This window comes from Myotis yumanensis, unplaced genomic scaffold, assembly GCF_028538775.1.
Source record: "Myotis yumanensis isolate MYYU_CA2020_CCGP unplaced genomic scaffold, mMyoYum1.0.hap1 SCAF_12, whole genome shotgun sequence".
Lineage (NCBI taxonomy): Eukaryota > Metazoa > Chordata > Mammalia > Chiroptera > Vespertilionidae > Myotis > Myotis yumanensis.
The window spans coordinates 15,111,866-15,135,385 of NW_027223763.1; the positions used below are offsets into that span (position 1 = coordinate 15,111,866).

Here is a 23,520-nt window from a genome sequence, read left to right on the forward strand (position 1 = left end):
CTGACTAGTATTATGTATCATCAAGCCCCCCCCCCCCCCCCCAAAATAAATCAAGGTTATTGCATCAAATACTTATCCATGGAAAATACTTGAACATTGTGGAATGTCAGGTACTAAGCACCAATTACTAAGCAGGAGGGCCTCCTCCCTCATAGGTGCAAGGGCAATGAGTAACCCAGAGAAGCAGGTGACCACATAAGCAGTAAACGCTCATGGATTAAAAATTAAAAGAATTTCACATTCTCTCCAAAGTGCACTTGCCAGTGTCTGGCACATGAATGTTACAATATGACAATTTGCTCCTTTATTTTTGAGCACCCAAGTTTATTGTAGGGAATTAGACATGAAAATTACAGAATTTGGCCCCAAGTACAGTGAAGGGAGAACACCATCAGGCACCAAATGTGCTGATCTCACACTGAAAAAGGTTGACTAAAAACACTGCAAGTGTGATCTAAACACAAAGATAAAAACTCAGTGATGTGGATTTATATGCTATGTACTAGATTCCTCTATCAACAAATAAGGATAATTCTGCAAAAACTGACAACTTACGCTAAATAATTGTTTACCTGAAGAAAATATGAAATCCTATCATAGTTCAGAAAATAATACAAACAATTTTAATTTAATCTAGATACAGGTACTTTATTTACAAATATTCAGATTAAGAGCATTTTGTTACATCAAATGAGGAGTACAGCAGTCTGAATAAATCCTGTCACAAAACAATAAGACCCACTGTAACTAACTTTGGAAATCAGGGTATTGCACCTAAACAAGCCACGGTCTTTAGTTTGTGATTGCTACCTTATATCCCAATGGGTGGTTTGTTTTGTCTTTGTAAATATATACACACACCGGCAGGTCATGGTCCCTGGGTGAGTCCCTTGTGATGCAACAGTGTGAGCAAAATGGATCACTGTAAGCCTTTAACAGAATATACCAATCTACTCCAGGAATCTTCTTTTTAAAAAAGTTTAAGACAAATAAAAATGAGTCCCCAAATTAACCAATTCCTATTATCTGCACATTCCAGTTTTGGCTTTTATTTAACGTTGACTATACAATACTCTGGTACTACCATGTTTACAACCCAGAAAGTTGTATTTTTTTTACTTTAGTGTCTGTAAAGAGGGATTTAAAATGTGTATTTTAAACACAGCAGTTGAGCTGAGTGTATTTTATATAATCTACTGAGGTTTACCTATCCTGTACTTCAATAACTTCTGAATTCCCAGCCTGATCTTTAACCTCAGAAATCAGTCAACAGAAGTAAAGAACTTGGTAAAACCTAAGTTTCTTATCTAAAGAAATAAGATTGTTTCCCTTGCAATACTGTATTCTTCAGTGGCCAAACCATCTCAAGTAATAACTTACTTTGTATCAGCACAAACATTGAAACACTGTTAGAAACACTTTGCCTTTTATAAAACAATTTATGCCAACATGACCAAAAATAGCACTTCATACTTAAGAACACAAGGGATATCTTAAATTATTTCACTGTAGTGTTAAAAATGCACAATTTAAAATCCCTTAACAGCAGACCTATGGTTCAGAATCTCAACCATTCCAAGAAGATAAAGGTATAAAAGCTTAAAATGTGCAATAATAAACCCAGCCTTTTTTCTTTTTCTATACAGTAAGGCAAGAAATGCAGCCTGTAATGCAAAATGTTTACAAAAAAGAGAAAAGCAGGTTTGCACATTGTTGATTGCACAAGAACAGTTAAGAAAATCTGCAGGTAAGCCACAGTGCAAAGATGAACAAAGATGAGCTAGTGTTAATCCTCTCACGCTAGGAGCTCTTTACAGCATAATGTCCCCAAATTGCCAGCACCAATGGGTGGAGCCAGTATTACTTGTGAACTGCAGTTGTGTCTATTTCCTTGTGTGAAATGGAAGGGAGTAACATGGTCACATATAGGTCTTACTGTACAAACTGGTATTTTTATACTGTTCCAATGCCAGTAATCAATTTATTTTCTTCATTAAAATAATATACACAGAATGTATTGTTAGTTCAGTTCCTTCAAAATTTATACATATTTACTTTCTGCTAAAGAGAAAAGGATAAAATGATGTAAAAAAAAATAAAGCTATTAATTAAGCACAAGAGAGAAGCTGATAAGTGGATATTTTCCCTGTACAAGGCTAAGACAGAAGCAAACCTCCTCAAGAAAAATGCCACCCACACAACAGGGAATTTATCTGACAAAAACAAAACAAAAGCAGTTATAGAACCCCTTCTCTATCACCAGAAGCCATTTCACAGCAATAAACTTCTTGGTTACAACAGACATACTTGAACAGTTAAAGATGGGGAGAAAGGTTTAAGATATCAAATTAAACCGTACAGTGAGACAAAGCCCTGCCAAAAAGAGGGAGGGGTAAAAATCATGAAGTCCAGCATCAGTGCTCAGTTTAAATCATGTATTGGTGATATACCTAACATGAGGACAATCAAGGGGAAAAAAAGTCTAGATTTACCATGCAGGAGAGATTACTTGCTTTTGATAACCTGATTACACCTAGTTGTTTAGCAGTTTAGTATTGTGTTAAACTGTTTTTAAACAGAGTTGTTGTTTTTTCTTTTGTTTTTTTTTAATTAAACCCAGTAAGATGTACAGAAGACAACGAGGCAGTAAAAAGTACTGCTTCCAACAGACAGAGGTGAAAGGTCAAATGAGAGCCACAGCAAAGAGGTCACTAGCAGCCACAGCCTTCTCTCTGGGGTTGGGGTTCACTGGTTAGCCGGCCTCCCTGCGGAGCTGAGGGTTTGTGCTGTACACCAGACTCGGCAGCATTCAGATCCAGGCTTCCATCCTGAATGTTCTGATAGATTTTCTTGGCAGCCTCAAGGAAAGCATCTTCTACGTTCTCTCCCCTAAGAGGCAATTGACAATTTTATTCGAGAACCACAGTTTTCTACAAAAGATAAGACATTATACACTGACCTTTTGCTAAACTTTAGTCAACTGCCATGATGTCTTCAACTTAGCCACTGTTATCTAATAAGAGATTACCAGAAGACTGAGCTAAGAGAACAACATGGGGAAATATTTTCTGTGGAAAGCATATAAACACAGTACTGAGCTTTTTCTACAAACCCTATTTGATAACTGTATGTGTTCTAGTCATTAAAATGCTAACATATTAATATATAAGTTAAAATAGGTCATTTCTGTAATGATATTCTACCAGAAATGAAATCTCCAAACATGCTCACATGATTCCTGGATCTGAAGAGTTTGATTAGCCAAGCATGAACTGTACTGTTTTTATCATGTGATGGTGGCATATTCATGCTTAGCCATATTCACACTTCAGTTCAATTCTCTTAGGACTAACAGTACAGATGAATAAAAAAGGAGCTAGCTTCTTACCAATGCAAGCAATTTTGGGCTTAAATAAATAATTATAACGAGAGTCCCAGGGTTCAATAATGGACATCCTATATAATAAAAGGGTAATATGCAAATTGACCCTAACAGAAAAACAACTGGGAATGACTGGTCACTATAACACACACTGACCACCAGGGGGCAGGTGGTCAGTGCGCTCCCACAGGGGGAGCTCTGCTCAGCCACAAGCCAGGCAATGGCTGCCAGCACAGCGGTGGTGGCGGGAGCCTCTCCTGCCTCCTTAGCGGCACTAAGGATGTCCGACTGCAGCTTAGGCCTGCTCACCGCTGGCAAGTGGACATCCCTCAACGGCTCCTGGACTGCCAGAGGGATGTCTGACTGCCAGCTTAGGCCTGATCCCCGAGGGAGTGGGCCTAAGCCAGCAGGTGGACATTCCCCGAGGGGTCCCAGACTGCGAGAGGGCACAGGCCAGGCTGAGGGACCCCCGAGTGCACAAATTTTTGTGCACCGGGCCTCTAGTGGGATAATAATTAGAAAATGTTAATTATGCTAATTACCCTTAGACATTGAGTATTTCCTTAACTCATGCTTTTTACCATGATCAGAAGTATTAAGTAGGTTGACCAAGCTTGAGTCCAAGATGCCAAACTCAACCTCAGTTGTGAAAGTCAAACACTTGAAATGTTTACACAATTTCATTTATTAACATGGCTTACCAGTGGGCAATCAAGGTAGAATCTTTTAGGTAAAGTAACAAAAAAATATTATTTTGAAATGTCAAATAGGAAGCAAAGGATTGCTTACTGTTCCTCTAGCCATAAGCATTAGGTATTTATGTATCATACATTTTATGTACAGGTGACCCTGGAACAACGTGAGGGGGGTTGGGGCACCGACTTCCTCGCAATCAAAAATCTGCTCTGAACATGCAAATTCCCAATGATGGAGTTGTCCCTTGCATTAGGTGGTTTTCAACTGTGCCAGCCAATTGAACTGCACAGGTCAATTTAAAAAATCCTCATATGGCCCTAGCTGGTTTGGCTCAGTGGATAGAGCATCAGTCTGTGGTCTGAAGGGTCCTGGGTTCCATTCCGGTCAAGGGCACATGCCCGGGTTGTGGGCTTGATCCCCGGTAGGGGGAGTGCAGGGAGCAGCCAATCAATGATTCTCATCATTGATGTTTCTATCTATCCCTCCCTCTCCCTTCCTCTCGGAAATAAAAATATATTTTAAAAAAAATCCTCATATGGCCCAGCAGATGTGGCTCAGTGGTTGAGTGGTGACCCATGAACCAAGAGGTCACCAGTTCTGGTCAGGGCATATGCCCAGGTTGCAGGTTTGATCCCCAGTAGGAGGCATACAGGAGGCTGCCAATCCATGATGTTTCTCTCATCCATGTTTCTATCTCTCTATCCCTCTCCCTTCCCCCTCTCTCTAAAAATCAATAAAAACGTACATTTTTTTTTTAAATCCTCATGATTGGAATCATGCAGTTCACATCCATGTTGTTTATGGGTCAACTGTATATATACATTATACATTTTTTCATATCTATGTTCTATTTGAGAAATTTAAATGTATTTGAAAATTATCTAATTTTAGCCATACTTACGTTTTTGCACTTGCTTCAAGGAACAATAAGCCTAAAAGTAAATTTCAGACTGATTAGGACATTTCAAATTACCTCACAAGGACATTCTCTTTAGCAACATCTGAATAAAAGTTAAAGCTTCCCATCAGCTTTCAATATTTTATGAAAGAGTATGAATGTGAAATGGAGGGAATAATAGTACTCCTTCCCCCAACACATGAATTCTCAAACACATTTTGCAATTTCCTCATCCTTGAAATTTGAATAGTTTGCATCAAAAAATAATTGTTAAATAATTTGCAGGATCAAAATCCTTAGGAATTCTCCCAAGAGTGACCCTCCCAAAAAGCCATTAAATGTCTTAAAAGAAACCCACCATTTTCTTCAGCGAACTGTTTGGCTTCTTCATAAGTAACATCTCTCTGTGCCTCCAAATCTGCTTTATTTCCTATGAGAATTATTACCTAATGTGTGACCAAAAGAAAGACATCTTAAAACAAAGCAACCAACTTAAATCAACCATAAAAATTTTGAAATAAAAAAATCTTGATAGAAAAAAACATGTGGGCCTAATAAGAAAAACAATTATCCACCAGACAGGACTATAGAATCATGAAGCCATTAGTATTAAGATGGATTCTCAGCAATCTTCTAGGCCAGGGGTTCGTAAACTTTCTGTAATAGGTAGAGAGGATATATTCCAGGTTTTTGAGTCCCATGTTATGATTTCTTTATATATGCTTCTTTGTTTTGTTTTTGACAATTGTTTAAAAATGTGAAAAACACTCTTAGCTTACAAGCCATTCAAACACAAAATAGCCCATGAGGCACACCTGGGCTAGGCCAAAGATTATGATTTATCTACTTAAGATTACTAAGTGTCCATGGACAAGCTCCAGGGGATCTGTGAAAGCACAGAATGAAACAAAATGTAAACAAGGGCAGTTCCTGAAGAGGAAGTTTGTGGCTTTCATCAGATTTTCAAGTTTTTGGGACCCTCAAAAAGTTTACAAACTACTAATTCAACTCCTTCAGGCTACTGGTAAAGAAAGTAAGGCTCAAATAAGGCAGGGACTTGTCAAAGGTCAGTTAATGAGTTAGCGGTAAGGGACATTAGAACCCAGGTCTAACACTCACACTATGAACTTCAGACAAATGCGTCCTACTACCCCACATTATCCTTGGCAGGACTAAGTTTGTAGCAACTGATAACGAATGTCTATTCATCGAGTCAGTAGAAACACATATGCAATGAATTCAAATCCAAGGCAAACTATCATACAACTATATCCACTTTGGAATCATTTTATACAAGTGGAAGTTAGGCCAAAGTTAAAGGCAGCTCTGAAAAGTTCTAAGAATAAGTGTGCAGCCTTGGGAAATAGGTGGGATTTTGTTGTTGTTGTTGTTGTTATTGTTTTTTGGGGGGTGGGGGAGAAACAGATTTATGAGTGGACTGTTTCTGCCTATAATTTGACACCAACTAACAAACCCACTCTCCCCCTTCCAAACAGATGTGCTAATCCAGATATGGATACTTTAGAAATGGATGGTTTCAACTGAAAGGGATTTCCACAACCATTAACTTCTTTTCATGTGAAAATACAACCCTCCCACTTCCAAAAACTGGTGTCTAATAAACTTTTAATCTGAATGTAATTGAGGATAGTTAAGCAGTGTAATAACCTACTTCAGTCAACCTATAGGTTTGTTTATACACTTGCAGTGAGTATAATGTAATGATGGATATGAAAGTTCTAGGCACAGTCCCCGTCGTAATAGGCAAACCATGTTAACTGACTCTCAATATAATTAAATTGTCGTTCCCTGATAAAAGCCAATGTTACCACTGATTACATATTTATTGAACTGGGCCTCTGCTAGGTGCTGAGTACAAAGCTAAGTGAGACACAGGCCTTGTTCTGGAGAAGTTTAGAGTTAGTCACACCTCTGTGCCTTCCCTTACTTGGCCCTGAAATACCCTCAACAGCATCTACTAAAATCCCTGAAATCCCAGCTCAAACCCCCTACTGCCTCTCTAAAGCTGATTTCTCCAGATGCCACTGCTCATCCTGGGCTCCCATCAGCACACCAGTCACTCTATTCTAACTCATATTTCATTCTGCTTTTCAGCACAGTTATTTGTATTCCCATAGGTAATCTCCCTGCTAGACTATAATATTTTGTGGGCCAAGGATCCAAATTTATCTTTAGTTTATACTACAGAGTCTAGTATGGTGACTTGGCTTCTAAAAAAATCTCAGTATCTTCTCAGTCTAAGAAGCTAATTTTTTAAAGCATGAAGAACTCTTTACTTTTAATTGAAATTTATTGAGATAATTGTAGATTCACATGTAGTTGTAAGAAATAATGCAGAGAGATCTACACTTTGCCCAGGTTCCTCCAATGGTAACATTTTATGAAACTAATGCAGATCCCTTTTAAAGTGGTAGTTTCAGATTTCATAGTCTCCACTTGACATGAGATCACCATCCATTCATAACTTTTTTTTTCAACCACAAACATGAATAAACACCAAATATAAAATGTGAGACCAGGGGTAATTAGTACTGGAAAAAAATGTTAAGTTTTCTTCAATTAATTTAAGAATAAAATAAAGATTCTCATTCTTAGTACTCAAATACAAAAATCCCGCTAGCAAATGGCTTTCCTTTTGGGGTTAGCTTAGATCTTAGATATCGTTTAACTTACAGTATTTGGATTGGTGAGATTCCTTGCATCTGTCAACCAGCTGCTTAAGTGGTTATACGTACTTCTTCTGCAAAATTTAAAGTTTACATTTATGACTGCCACATATAATTGCCATTTCAGCAGAAAAAAAAGAAACTTCAATAAGTATTTAAAATATAGACTTTAATCAACAGATCCTAAAAAAGTGTTTTTGCTTTGACTAGATTGTAACCCTAAAGAACAACAGTTATAGAATTCAAACACATACAATACACTGGTATAAAATTCACCTTTCTAGGGAAGGGACTAGATGTACAAATTGCCAGCTATAAAAACAGTCATGAGGATATAAAGTACAGAATGGGGAATATATATTCTAATAACTGTATGGTGTCAGATGGGTACTAGACAAATAAGTGATCACCTTTTAAATTATAGAAAGGTCTAATGCAGCGGTTCTCAACCTGTGGGTCATGACCCCTTTGGCGGTCAAATGACCCTTTCACAGGGGTCGCCTAAGACCATCCTGCATATCAGATATTTACATACGATTCATAACAGTAGCAACATTACAGTTATGAAGTAGCAACGAAAATAATTTTATGGTTGGGTCACAACATGAGGAACTGTATTTAAAGGGTCAGAAGGTTGAGAACCACTGGTCTAATCACTATGTTGCACACCTGAAACTAATATTGTTATGTCAAATTATTTGAAAATTTAAAAATTAAAATCCACCTTCTCTTAAAGAATAAGCTAATTATAGCAGCATAAAAACTGGCTTTAAAGCCCTGGCTGGTAGTTCAGTGGTTAGAGCATTGGCCTGCTGACCAAACGGTCTTGGGGTCAATTCCTGGTCAAGGGCACATGCCTGGGATGCAGGTTGGATCTCAGGCCCCAGGAGGCAACCAATCGATGTCTCTCTCACATCGATGTTTGTTTCTCTCTCTCTCTTCCTCCCTTCCTTTCTCTGTCCCTCCCTTTCACTCTCTCTAAAAATCAATTGGAAAATATATCCTTGGGAGAGGATTAACGAAAAATAAAAACTGGTTTTAAAAAATAGGCACTGAATACATGTCACTAGAAATTCAAGTCCCCAGATATCAGAATGTGAGTTTATCCTAACTCTGTACTCTTATTCATCAGCAGCTAAATCATTTTGGGATTCAAACTGCCCTATTTGTCCACTTTCTACAAGCAAGAGTTTAAAAATTCATAGGCTCATTTGCACTAGCCAAGAAAGCCCTGAAAGAGCAAGCAAACCCAAATAACTTACAATATTATGGAGTATAATATTAATCAGACATTACCAAAGGGGTCAGAATAATAAAAATTTTAAAGGTTAAAAATGTTTTTGATTTATACAGATTCACAGAACATTAACCCATCTTACTCATTTAACAGGTGAGGAAACAGAAGCCCACAATGATTTAAATGATTTCAGAGCCAGGCCTAGGACCTTTATACACACTGAGTCCTCAAAGTGTTTCAAGTTTAGCCCTGTGAATAGTATATTCCATAATATCCAGTTGCCAGCGCTCATTTGAAATTCAATATTCAAAACATTTAATTCTTTCCTAGTGGAACTGAAAGGAACTCCTTGCTCAGACTCTATTTTTACTGTGCTATATCATATACACAAATTACCACTTAAATGTACAAAAAAGCCACATAAATAAAAGTAACTTTTGCCAGTGTTTTAAAAATTTTAATAGTCAAATATTTTTTAAAAGCACAAGCTTTATCACTGCTCAATATTTGTAGTACCAGCATACCTTGCTTTTACACAAAAAAATGTATCTTCGTGCATAAGACCTTAAATAACACAACTCCAAAACATTTATATTGATTTTGATGAATATTAAATTGTCAACGCTGGCAGAAACAGTGAATTACAAACTGGCACCACTTTAGTAAAAAGAAAAATCTATGCCGAAACTGGTTTGGCTCAGTGGATAGAGCGTCGGCCTATCCACTGAAAGGTCCCAGGTTCGATTCTGGTCAAGGGCATGTACCTGGGTTGCAGGCACATCCCCAGTGGGAGGTGTGCAGGAGGCAACTGATCGATGTTTCTGGCTCTCTATCTCTCTCCCTTCCTCTCTGTAGAAAATCAATAAAATATATTAAAAAAAAAGAAAAGAAAAATCTACACATCCTTTGTAAGTGGTATCAAGATTATGAAAACCATATTATTTACATGTACCATATAACTTCTGCTCATTGATCTGGTAATTGTTTCATTAATTTAAAATTCACAATCATAATTTCAAATCTATAAATACAGTATCGTCCAAATATTCATTACGTGATGGTATTAGAGCTAAAAAAAAAAAAAGTGCTAAAATATCCCTAACTTTGTCATGGATGTTAGATATATCAAACAACTGATAGAGCCATACAAACTACCATGATAAGCTATGCTATCAATTTAGGAATGTACCCTGTAACGATTAGAGTTAATGTCAAGAATAAAAGTATTATTAAAGCAGGAACTTCTAAGTTTGCAAAATGTCAAGGATTTATAGAAAAAAATCGGGATGGGGGAAGGGGAGGAAATACTGTCATGGTTGCAACATCAATGTCACTGTTAAGTATCACTGAGTTAAGAAAATACCTATCTAAAGCCTAAAGTACTTTTACCAGTAAACAGTTTTATTGGGATATAATGAACATACTATCAAGCTCAACCTTTTAAGGTATACAATATAGTGGTCTCAAAAATATTCACAAAGCTGTGCAATGATCACTACTTTCTAATTCCAGAACATTTTCATCATGAAAAAAAGAAACCCCATACCCATTAGCACTCACTCCCCATCCTCTAGCAATCTCCTTTGTCTCTACACATTGGCCTCGTACGGGTATTTCATATAAATGGAATCATATATGTGGCCTTTTTTTCTGGCTTCTTTCACTTAGCAAAATGTTTTCTAGGTTCAGACACTGAATAACATGTATCAGTATTTCTTTCCTTCTAATGATTGAATTTTATTCCATTGTATGCATATACTATATCTATTCATCCATACATTCATTAGAGATGGACATGTGGGTTGTTTCTAGCAGAAGTACTTTTGATAACTTAAACAGACACACATACCAAAAGCATTTACTATGCTTAAAAGGTAAGTTTAAAAGCAAAGCATATATGCATCAAATCATCACACTATATGCCTTATACAATGTTATATGTCAATTATGTCTCTATAAAGCTGGGGGAAAAAGACACATACACCAAAAAGACAAACTACCACTCTATACATTGATATACTGTAAGCACATATAACAATATTTAAATTTTATATTAATTCATGGAGTTTTTAATTATGTGAAGTCTTTGGGAATGCATCTCTCATAAAAAGATGTCCTGTACAGATGGCCAAGTTTTTAAATAGTCTTTCCACAAAACTATTTACTGATCTCTGCCTGGCTATATAGAGCCATTAAGGTTGTTCACTGTTTTAAGCCTGAAATCATCCAAGCCTAGGAAAGAGCAAAAAGCATTTCCCAAAGGAAAATATGCTTGAAAATCTAATTATCACTTGGTCCCATTCACTGGTTCCTACCCCACCACCCAAAGTCAGAGTCACAATGCTTTAGACTGACACTTTGCATTAATGTGAAAGGTGATTCAGTTCATTTTCTAACTTATAGTAGACAAACAGTTTAATGAAGTGGCATAATTTTCCATGTTTTCCAAAGTCAAACATCCACGGTCCAATTTTGTTATTTTGTATAAAGTGCTTTGACTTTCCAGAAATAGTTAATTTGAAATAAATTTATTCTCACTGCCTAAAGTACTATAAGCCACTTTAGTCCATTTTAGGACAAAAAATAATTTAATTAAATGCTCAAACACCTTCATATGCAAGTGTAAGAACTTTTTATAATCTACCATGTTGGATTAGCAAAACTACTTAATTTCTTGCTTGGCCTTATTTTGAAGAAGTGTAAACTTTAACACTAGAGACTAACTCCTCAAGACTTGATTACTTTCTACTGAAGTGAAAAGAACAAAGTTTGGTATAAAACATTATTTCACCTCAAATAATTCAACTGATGCTGCTTTTCAGAATAGTATTCTTCTGTCAGCTCCACCAGCATCTCCTAAAGTTTTTCTTCAGTCATACCCACTTTCAGCAAAGGAAATCAACACATTATGTCAAGTCTTAAACAGCAATTTAGAGAAGAAACCATAAAACCCAAGTAAGCACATTTATAGTCACACAATTATAAACTAAGAAATATTTAAATCAATAAAAAAGAAACCATACTGCCTAAAGTAGATTTTTTTCCTAGTATAAAGGTGGAAAAGTTAATTTCTTACCTAGTGATATCATACACCATAAGCGCTCCTGCAGCTCCTCTGTAGTAGCTTCGTGTAACAGCCCTAAACCTCTCCTGTCCTGCTGTATCCCATATCTGCAGTTTGATTTTTTGGCCACTAACTTCAATTATTCTTGTACCAAATTCAACACCAATTGTGTGAGGACAATCGGCCATAACTGTTAGGGAGGAAAAGAAATATAATATAACATCCCAACTTCAAGAAAGTTTCAAATTAATACCAGTGGGGAGGAAAAAATCCACTGAATAATCAAATGACTTAGCACTGCTTATAGGCTATAAACAGACTAAAGCTTGCATATCTCTATATATAAAAGCCTATGCGAACTTTATGACTGGACGGCCAGTAACTATGACGCACACTGACTACCAGGGGGCAAATGCTCAACGCAGGAGCTTCCCCCTGGTGGTCAGTGCACTCCCACAGCCAATCTCCTGCGGTCCCTCACCCTGGCCGGCCCCAATCAGCTCCGAATACTGGCCAGGTTGAGGGCCCCCACCTGTGCATGAATTCATGCACCCGGCCTCTAGTAAATAATAAACAAGCAAAAACCCAGAAGAAGTCATTGACATGGACTAGAACAGGGGTCAGAAAACTTCTGTAAAGGACTAGATCATAAATATTTTAAATTTAAAAATAAAGATTATAATAAGCTTTTTAAAATACCAATGTTATATTATTTATCCCTCTGACAATTCTTACATATAACAAATCAATCAATGGTCTTAGAACTCTAATTAAGATTAGTCAACCAAATTTTTATCCTAGAAAATATACCAATATCTCAAAGATAATCACCACATTTAACATATGGTAATAGTTCTATATTGGCAAGTTATATATGTCTAATCCAATAGAACAAAGCTATTAGTCCTTATAATGAGTCCACTGGAAATCTAAACCTACTATTCTCTGGTACAAGAATACACAGACCAATGGATACTTCATAAAATATTGTATTATGAAAAAAAAAGGCCACAGAAATTATTTCAACTATATGGAAACAATTTCAACTATATTAGCCTATTAATTACATAAAATGGCCCCTCCCATACCACCCAAGTGAGAGTTGTACTTTGAATCTTAATCAAGTCACCAATGCAGGTAAGATTCCATTTTAAGTATTTCCAATCTATTATTATATAGTTAACAAATGATACATGCAGCAAAATTCCCGTAATAAGATAATTTCTATAATGAAAGTCTGAGAATAAAAAGATTTAAATTTGACATTACAGTATACATTTTTAAAAATTAAGTTTTACCATAAAAATGTCTCAAGTGAATCAAATTATATATGATATATAAAAATTAACATTGTATATGTCAGCATATTTCATTTTATCTGTACCTATTTAAAAATAGAATCATTCCCTAAAGACAAAAGTGCATGTTCAAATGCATAGAGTACACTGAAAATGACACTTTAAAAGGTAGAAAAGTGACAATAAATAAATAACTAATATTTCACCTTACATTTTAAACTTACATTTTTTTTCTGTAAATTGATGAAGCAAGCAAGATTTTCCTACTCCCATGTCCCCTGTTTAAAAAAAAGTTTCAAGTGGCAATTACATTTCTCAATTTTACACTCATAATTATATACAATAACTGCTATACCCCTTAAAATATCACAAATTTCTTAGACACTTAGAAAAGTTGCATTTCCCTAATTTATAATGACTTTAAAAATCCTACAGGTCAGTTTTCACTGAGATGTACAAATTCACTATTCCCAACTTTTGGCAGTAATAGAGTCTGGTTATAAATTATGTTACTAGCCACCAGCTGGAAAGTATGGGTTTTTTAAATTTTTTGTTGTTGTTAATCCTCACCAGATAATATTTTTTCCACTGATTTTGAGAGAGGGAGGTAAGGTGGGAGGGACAACAATGTGAGAGAGACACATGAATTGAGTGCCTCCTGGGGCCTGGGATCCAACCTGCAACCCAGGTACATGCCCTTGACCAGGAATCGAACCCAAGATCCTTGGGTCAGCAGGCCAATACTCTAACCACTGAAAAATACGGGTCAGGGCATAAAGTGCTTTTTAAAATATATATATATATATATATATATATATATATTATTGATTTTTTTACAGAGAGGAAGGGAGAGGGATAGAGAGTTAGAAACATCGATGAGAGAGAAACATCGATCAGCTGCCTCCTGCACACCCCCTACTGGGGATGTGCCTGCAACCAAGGTGCATGCCCTTGACCGGAATTGAACCTAGGATCCTTCAGTCTGCAGGCCCATGCTCTATCCACTGAGCCAAACCAGTTAGGGCAGAAAGTGCTTTTTTAACAGAGAAATTGTTCTAATCGTATTTTTTACTTTGAGCTGATTCAAAGTTTTATATTGTTCTTTCTCTGAACCATGCATAAAAGCAACAGACTCCTAGGAGTGACAAATAGGGCAGCAGCATATAACAAGCAGAAATGAGTTTTCGAAGCCTGATTCACTAGATCCTATCTTATCTCAAATTTTGTTTTTTTGCAAAATTCCACAAAAGAATATACACTATATGAAAACCATAATAGAACAAGTGTCACCTCTGTACTACAGCAATTTAACCTTTGGTGAAGGAAGCATTCCACTATAGTCACTTAAGATCAATATTAAACCAAACTGCTCTCATGTGAACAATTAACTGAAAAGTATATGTACTTTCAACTGTGCTCTTACAACTATATTTGGATAAACAGCATGGTCTTTCAATTTAAGTAAAATCGTCTTGAAACTTAAGGGAAAAACCATCAATATTATATTTTATGTGTATTACACAATTGTTCTGAACCAATGTTTGGAATCCAAAAATTGGGCTCTGAGTGATTTTATGGTATTTTTGGAATGTATCAGCACTCCTAGGAAATTAATTTCTTTTCCAGTATTAACAAGCTTTCAGGTTTCCCCCAAGAACAATCAAGATCACTTCAACCAAGATACACTGTTCTACAAAAGTATCCAGAGCCACAAAGCAAAGAGTCCATTGTTAATGCAACTATAAATCTCAAAGGAGTTTGAATTTTGCACTGAGAAAGTCATCCACTTCTTCTGGAGTGGTATGTTAAGTACTAGTATATAAATATTTTGTATATTAACCTTCTTTGGAGAACAAGAGTGTAAGTTAAATAAACTTACCAATAATAATATATTTAAAGATGTAAGAGTAGTTGTATGGTGCAGTTGCCATGGTGGCACTAAAAACAAAGAAAACTGTGTTATTTCAGTAGAAAAGCATACATAAGTTATTCAAGCTGATAACTACTATCCTTTAAAGGTACATAAAATAAAGCACACTGATTATAAACAATGTTGGTTATAGTAATTTGGAATAAAACTGCATTTCCCAAATTGACCAAAAGCACAAATTTTCATGAATGAACACTGCTTTAACATTCTCATGTATTATCAATGGAAATATAAGAAACCTTTATATCAAAACAATTCTAATATTTCACATTAGGAAATATTTAATAACAAATGTTATTTTGGAAAATGTTAAACAAGGAAATATTTATAAATTTGAGTTAACTATCATTATAAATAGTCCTCTTCTCCTCTTTAAGACCCATCCCTATTACTGGTCAAGTGACTTACTGATGGCCTACTTGTTCAGAACTCGCTGATTTTTAAAACAGAATCTTTTTTTTTTTTAAGTAACCACTAACTTATAAACACAATGTAACTTTTTAATTCCACTATAAATTAATGGTTAGCAAAGTATCCAAAGAAAGAGCAAATCATTATTTCCAAACCAAATTAATGTCAGATTTATATTGAACCATATGAAACTGTTCTTGTAGATTTTTTTAAAAAAGTCAATCATTGGCAATTTCATACGGTTCAACCTAATGTAGGATTTAAAGATCAATAATATATCAAATGTCTGCTATGTACTATTTTAGGAGCTGAGAGAAATAATGGCATAAAATATTACTTGTGGTTGTAAAATTTGCAAGTTTATGTATCAGAATATACTTCAAAAGATCACAGCCCATTCCATAACTTCAGATAGACTTACCCTAAAGAATTCTAGTTTCTCTCTTTCTTTTAGTAAGTTAAAAAAACAACTCCAATTTATTCAAATGAACGCTTTGAATGTGTCAGATACTGTTAGGTGCTAGAGAAGAGATGAATTCTAATACTGGTAATAACTTCCAATAAATTATTCTCAAACCAGTTTTCAGTTTAAGCAAAGATAAAAATTCTTTATATATATGAAGGTTTAACCTTCATTTTAAAAAATTTGAATTTCCAGTAATTTTTTTAATCTGGTTTTTACTGTTTTGGCCAACTGTCACATTACCTAAGCTATACATTTGGTCTGACTGAAGAACTGAAACATGTATTTCAAATAAAATTTCTATATAACCTATAGAAAAAGTATAAATGTAAAATAAATGAATTATTGTTATCAGAGAAGAGAAAGTTATAAATTACTGGACAATCATTTCACACAATATAGTCTTCTCTCTTAGTTGTAGGAATTACATTCAATGAAAGTGGAGGCCCTGCTACCCATTCCAGCTTGACTTGTTTTAACACATTTATAATCAGTCTTTGACATCACAGAAAACTCCCTTAACCAGTTCTTTTAGGAAAGGGGGTTTTTCTAGTTAGATTAACTCTGATTCTGATCATCACCCTAACTAATTCCCTTTTTTCAGACACTGGGGACTCAAAATTTTTAAAAATGAACTTGGTCCTGAGGCAAAAATTGGTCTGAATTATTCACTAGATCTCTGAACAAGATCACAAACACAGAGAAAAAAATAACCTCTCTCAATAAAAATGGTATTTAAAGATTATAACGTCTCAACTTGCACCCCTTCCAGATGCTTTTCTTCTAAGTAATTTTTAACTCTTCTTTCCCCCATTCAAACTTGGGGGAAAATAATAATTTAGTAACCTTTAGCTTACTGTTTCTCTCATGTTCTTCCCCTTCTGATTTTCCTGTTTCTTTTCTCCCTGTTCTTATTGAAAGTTGTAGCTGTACATACTTTGCTTCCTTCCATTTTATGTTAAAGCTATGGCCTCTAACAATATCAATTTCTACTTGAAATGCTCGAAAAGCTAATAATGAAATTATAACCCAATTCTAGTCATACTAATTTGTATACTAGCTAATTATCACACAAGTATTCATTAATCAAACATCCACTAAGATGACTCATTTAGAAAATGTTTTTTAAAATTACCAAGCATTAATTGCTATCAACTATTTCCAAATAAAAAAGAATGATTATTTCATATCTGATACCTTTGCTGTCTCTACTTCACCACATAATTTTCTGGTTCAAGTTTCTTAAAAATTAAAATAAAAACCCTGAAAGCAGAGTTAAAGAAAAATGACTCAAATTTACTCATTTCAGTAGGTAAGGAAAGCAGAAAATATCTAGCACTGTAGCTACTAATACAACAGGTTCTCCCTTTCTTACTCTAAGGTAAGATACTAACTAGGTTTAAATATATTCCTATAGTTTATTGATAGCATTCACTCAAAATTATGTATTTGCAGTAGAACTATATTCAAGTGGCCTCTTTTATTTTTTTATTTTTCTTTTATTAAATTTATTGGGTGACATTGGCTAATAAGATCATATAGGTTTCAAGTGTACATTTCTATGATACATGATCTGTATGTTGCATATTAAATATTTAACAGTGCTTAAAGCAAGGATTTCCCAACCTCATTTCTTGAACATGAAACTAAACCACTCTTAAAAGTGATGAGAAATATATTTGTAACTAGCAACCAGCTTTGGAAGGGGGAAAAAAGTTTTTTCCCTATTAAGGGGTGCCTTTGCTTCACTTATTCAAAAGTAAAAAAAAAAAAAAAAAAAAAAGGCATTAGAAATGTTAATCTAGTTCAAATGCTCTGAAAACATGAGTCTAACTTTCTCAATACTATAATCTCCACTAATTAAAAAACCTTGGTAATATTCTATAACTTGTGCACAACCACTAGTATTATTAAAATGCACTTTCAGGTTTTACAAAAAACATTTGAATAAAGTTCAAATCATATAGATCATTTTTAATGTCTTTGATTTCTTTAGGGAAAAAAGAGCACTACATTCAGATGACAGGTATCATTAAATATATGAACAACTTGTAAACTAATAACAAATACAACTGTTACAGTTATCACTTACTGGGCATTTAATATATGCCAGGAATGTGCAATCGCATTTAAGTCTTACTATCATCCTTATAAAATAGTGACAATAACCCTCATTTTGCAGATGAGGACAGACCAAACAGGCAAGTAACATGCCCAGGTCACACAGCTAATTGGTCAAGTCTCCATTAAACTTAGACTGTTTTGACTTTTGTGTTTAACCACACACCATCATCCCTCCTCCACAGTTATGAGATATACCTGCTGAGTACATCTATGAAACCCTATATTGGTACACTGGGACACAAATCTTTCTCAGTCCACTCACTTGGTTCTAATTTAATATTCTGAATAAACAGTATTAAATGATTACATTCAGAGGATGCACTGTAATCAGGACTTATAGGTATGGATAAATGATAATACTAGTAATAATAATTCGTATTATATTTACTTTAAAAAGTTTCTGAATGGAAATAACATTTGAGAGTATACTATATGATGATCTGCATTTTTCCTTATATTATCTTACGTAATTCTTAGTTAATTCTCACAACTCTACAAAATCATTATTATGTCTATGTAAAACTGAATAAACAGAAGTTTGAAGAAATTCGCATTTGGCCAGTGTTACAAAGTTAGTAAATGACAGAGCTGGAATTTGATTTCAGACTTAGTTCCAAAGAACCTGATTTTCTTTCTTTAAGGTAGCTTATTAAAGGTACATAAATATGTAGACTGATAAAAGAAAAGCAAAATCTCAAAATTAGAGAAAGATGGAGGATAATTATACTAAAAAATTAGGTAATAGTTTTACTATCTGTGCATGTAAAATTTAGCTCAAAACTTCCTGGCTATCAAGAGAAATGTTTACTAAATGCATAATTAAACACATAATTGTTGTGTGGCCTGTTTTAAATATTAACTATACTTCATATTGCTTTAACAGGATTTTGCAACCTCATCTCTTTAACATAAAACAGACCACTGTTAAGGTGAGAAGTATATTTTTTAAATGGAGTTTGCTATTGCATAAAATGCTTCAACATGCTTTTTTCACTTAAAAGAAATTATGAATGTTTTCCCAGGCCAATACATATAGATCTAAATGGTTATTAAATGGACATTAAACATAATCATAATTGTGACAGATATAGAATTGCACGGTTTTCATATACTGAATCAGACATCTTTTCAAATAAAATATACAGACATATAAATGACCAGTTTTGAAATGTGCAGATAGAGATATGAAGGTAGGCACTTTCATACACTTTGCTTGTGGAAGTCTGAACAGCCACAACATTTTTGGGAAGTAATCGGTATATATTTTTAAATCTTTAAAAAAAAAAAAGACCCTCAAAAAAATCCAAATCATTCTTTGGCCAAGAAACCCACTTAAAATTGGTCTACAGAAATAGAAGTTTCAGTCCATAAGGTTACAGGTTCAAATGTATTTAATGCAGCATTTTTACAGCAAACAAACAAAACACACCTAGAAACAATCTAAACTATCAACAGGGAAATGACTAAATAAAGGACATCTGTACTATGAAACAATACACATCTAGTTTAAAAACCATTTAGAAATATATGTATTAACCTGGAAATAATAGCCATGATTTTAAGTGGATAAAAAAAAAAGGCCTGGTACAGAGTTTGATGCAATAGCATAACCCATTTTAAACAAACATACACCCTTCAATCCTACATGCACATAATATGGAAAAATACACACCAAATTGTAAAAATTGAACACACAGGCTGAGAACAGAAAAAGGGAAGAAATTATTAACTTGTTTTATCCATCTCTGCACTGACAGTATAATGAGCATGTACTATTTTAAAATATTCAAAGTAGAAAAAAAATAAAGGACTTATTTTTCAAGTATTTTATATGCAATTCTGATATAAAACAAGTTCAAAATAAGCCAAAACAAAAGAACTCCCTTTCATAATATTTCCAATAGTACTTCCACATTTACCAATAACCTGGGGAACATAGGAAGTCAATCATATGATCAGTCTAAAAAATAAACAAAAAACACCCCAACGATCAATGACATTTCCAGTTGTTGTTTTTATAGTCTGGCTTCTTACTGTGTTAATTTATGCACTGTTTGACTAATCCTTTCACAACTGTTATATAGCTATTTTATTCTACTCCTTAGAATATATGATGTTTTTGTGTAATTTTTACATAACTGACTCAAGACAACACAGGAGAAAAGCAACCCACTAAACATTTCAGGTTAAATTCTAATCCTCACTGTTGAGATTTTTTTTTTAACGTGCAAGGTATCTTATTAAAAACACCAGAGAGGCTGCTTTTGTGATTCCAATATAAAAATCTTTGTTGAGCATCTACTAAGCACAAAGCATCATGCTAGATCTGACAATATAGTAATGCTTAAAAAACAAAAAACAACAACATTGTCCCTGCCTTCATGAAACTCAAGAACAGAAGCATTTTGATTTGCTTATAGGCCCAGTAAAGTGGATTACTACTTGATTTGTCAGTCAAGTGAACACAAAACTTCAGGAGTCACTCTAATACTCGAATCTAATCAAAATGATTGGTCAATTTCCTTTCCTCAACCATAAAGCAATCTCTGAAATTCACCTAAAAAAGCAATAAACAAAAACCCACAACACCTCACTTTTGACAAGCTAACACACTTTTATACTAATCAATAATGTGAATAAGAAAAACTTGAATTTCCTTCATAGCAAGACCGTTTCAGGTAACTGAGGGTATGCTATGAACAGTACTCCAACACTGCACAGAAGCACTTAGGAGAAAAACAAAAACCCTGCCCTTACTACTACAGTTAAGAGGATTAGTAATAATGAAAATTTTACTGGTGAAATATGATGTCTAAGATTTGCTTCAAAATAACTTGGTGGAGAGGGTACAGGTGAGGGAACAGGTGAAACAAAATTGCTGATTATTGATGACATTGGCTGATAGGTATATTAAGGCTTAACATACTACTCTATAGTGTACATGTTTAAAGTAGTCTAGAATAAAAGTATTTAAAAAGTAGACCATCTTTGAGACCTCTATTTGTGCATTGCTGTCTCCAGCCATAACAGGCATTTAATCACATACAAATGTTTCAAGCCTTTAAAAAAAAATGAAGCGTCTCTCAATAGCCCTTATTTCAACATATTCTCTTTGCTTTAACTTGAAGTACAGTATCTTACTAAGATTATGGAAAGATATTTAATACTGATAAAAATCAGTTGTAAAAGCACCCCAAATTCTGTTGAATGGCTGACGCACACAGCCATAAAGTTTAACATAAAGAGCAAAAACTTTTTAAAATGTAGCTTTAATTCCAAGAAATTTTTAGAATCTAAAGCTTTACATCTTTTAAATAACTGCCACTTACTGAGTGCCTAATACATGCCAGCTACTTTAAAAGTAATCTCTAATCCTAAAAACTCATTTTACAGATAAGGAAACTAGCTCAGAGAAGTGATACATCCATGATCATATGCTAGTACTACTAAGCAGAAAGCTAAGATTAAGGCCCAGGTCAAAATCTACAGCTAGCTCTCCGAAGTCATACTCCTCTCTTTTATTCAACAAATATTCAACATTCAGTACAAGCCTGGCAATGGGACACTAACTGTATGCCAAGCAAAGAGCTAAGGGTTTTTAATCATATTTAATCCTCACAACAACTCAAAAAAGTAGGCACCATTATCCCCTGTATAGATAAGGACACTGAGTCTGAGAGGTTAAGTAACTTGCTTATGGTCACTAACTAGGAAGTCAAAGCACATTACACATGACATGCGCCAAGGCATGACCAGTCACAGTGCCTACGCAGAAACCTTGAGGAAAATTTTTTGGAAAGTCTTCGGGAAAGGAGGAGTGGGAGCTGAATTAGTGCAAGGTTAAGTGTGTCCTTAATAACCACATCTAAATCAAAGGAAGCTGTGATAGTACTGAAATGAGCAATAACCTGCAAGAGTTAGAATCGGGGCTGACACCCGCCGTGGGGCCACCAGGAAAGCACTTGCTCTCTGGAGAACCCCATTTTTTCTTCAAATGTAAAATGGAAATCCAGCCCTCTCGCCCCTGGAATTGTGAGAATAAGGACTGGCAGTGTAGTGGCTGACACGACAAGACTTTGGGTTATAAAGGAGCATCCACTGTCATCCAATGCGACCCTGTCAATGGTCAGGTCTGCGACCCTGGCCTAACTCGAGCGCGGTGAGCTCCAGCCCCAGGGGAGGGAGAGGCCAGTGTGCACACACCGGCCTTAACCGGCCACAGCACAACTTCAAGCCTCAGTTTCCTCGCTTGTAAAATGGAGAGAACGCGACTTATCACCAACAGCTACGTGAAGTGCGAAGACACCCAAATCTGTGCCTGGCACACAGGAAAGTGCAAACGAGCCAAACAACGCCTGTTCCTCCTTTTCAGTCCTAGAAACGCCAAAACTTTTGGTCGTCTTCATCATTTCTGGATCCCATCTGGGCTCGGGGCCTGAGAGGATGTCCTGGGCCTTCCAGGGACTCGCCCAAACCACAACCTCCCCAGCACAGACCCGCAGACCCTCTTCTCCAGCCCGAGGCCGGGCAGTCCACCCACACCGACAAGGACACCGGCGACAGTCCAAGATGCCGGCGTGCTGCCTTTTGTACTCCGGGCGAGACGCGGCCTATGGGACGGGGACTGCCACGTCTGGGGCTCGTGGGCTGCAAGGCGCGGCTCGCGCGGATAAACACCGCGGGGGTGGTCCGCAGCCGTCGGGAACGGCAGCAAGGGGAGCAGGGCCTGCGGAGAGGCCAGTCTGCCCGGTGCGGCCGAGGAGGCGGGGGAGGCGAGGCCAAACACACCCTTCCCCACATGCCTCTCCACTGGGCGGGGAGGACCCGAGGCTTCGGCAGGCGCACCGCAGGGACACATTCGCCCCCGCATGGGAGTCCCGGCAGGCAGGGCCCCACGGCGCCCACCGCGACCCCGGGTTCGCTGCGGCCTGACAGGGCCTGTCCTGCGGCACCGCCCGCCCGCGGCCCCGGATCGCCGTCGTCCCCACTCTTGGCCTCCGCCGAGGCAGGCGAAGAGGCCTCGGCCGGACGGACACTGCGGAAGGCCTGGGTTACCTGGGGGGTTGCTGGTGGCTGGGCAGCTTTCCGGGCGGGACGGGGGGCGTCAGGGCGAGGAAGAAGAGTGCGGGCGCAGCCGAAAAGGGGCGGGGGCGGTCGGCCCAGGCCCCGGCAGGTAGCGGGTTGGACGCGGAGGTGCAGACGCGCTAGCGGCAGTAGCGGTGGCAGCGGCGACTGCTCCTGGGGATCCCTCAGGATCTTCCTCGGGCAGGTCCAAGATGGCGGCGCTCCCTGCACAGGGTTTCCTGTCACCCTCGCAATGGGCCGGACCA

The 23,520-nt window shown here is 36.5% G+C and overlaps 1 protein-coding gene across 1 annotated transcript; it reads right to left on the minus strand.

Annotated features, from left to right (window-relative positions):
• Positions 1-303: 303 nt before the first annotated feature.
• On the minus strand, positions 304-23,513 carry RAB14 (RAB14, member RAS oncogene family). The gene is made up of 8 exons (XM_070430824.1): positions 23,246-23,513; positions 15,142-15,200; positions 13,487-13,540; positions 11,977-12,154; positions 7,671-7,737; positions 5,335-5,422; positions 4,980-5,010; positions 304-2,889 (listed from the first exon to the last, which is right to left on the minus strand). The coding sequence occupies exons 2-8, from the start codon at positions 15,191-15,193 to the stop codon at positions 2,712-2,714; spliced, it is 648 nt and encodes a 215-aa protein (XP_070286925.1). The 5' UTR covers positions 15,194-15,200; positions 23,246-23,513; the 3' UTR covers positions 304-2,711.
• Between the last annotated feature and the right edge of the window lie 7 nt (positions 23,514-23,520).

What these genes read in the sequence shown, in the direction of transcription:
- RAB14 (XM_070430824.1), bottom strand. Translation starts at nt 15,193, where the DNA reads ATGGCAACTGCACCATACAACTACTCTTACATCTTTAAATATATTATT. An exon ending in CTTTAAATATATTATTATTG is followed by an intron (nt 13,541 to 15,141) that starts GTAAGTTTATTT and finishes TTTTTTAAACAG; the next exon opens with GGGACATGGGAGTAGGAAAA. An exon ending in TCAATTTACAGAAAAAAAAT is followed by an intron (nt 12,155 to 13,486) that starts GTAAGTTTAAAA and finishes CCTCCCTAACAG; the next exon opens with TTATGGCCGATTGTCCTCAC.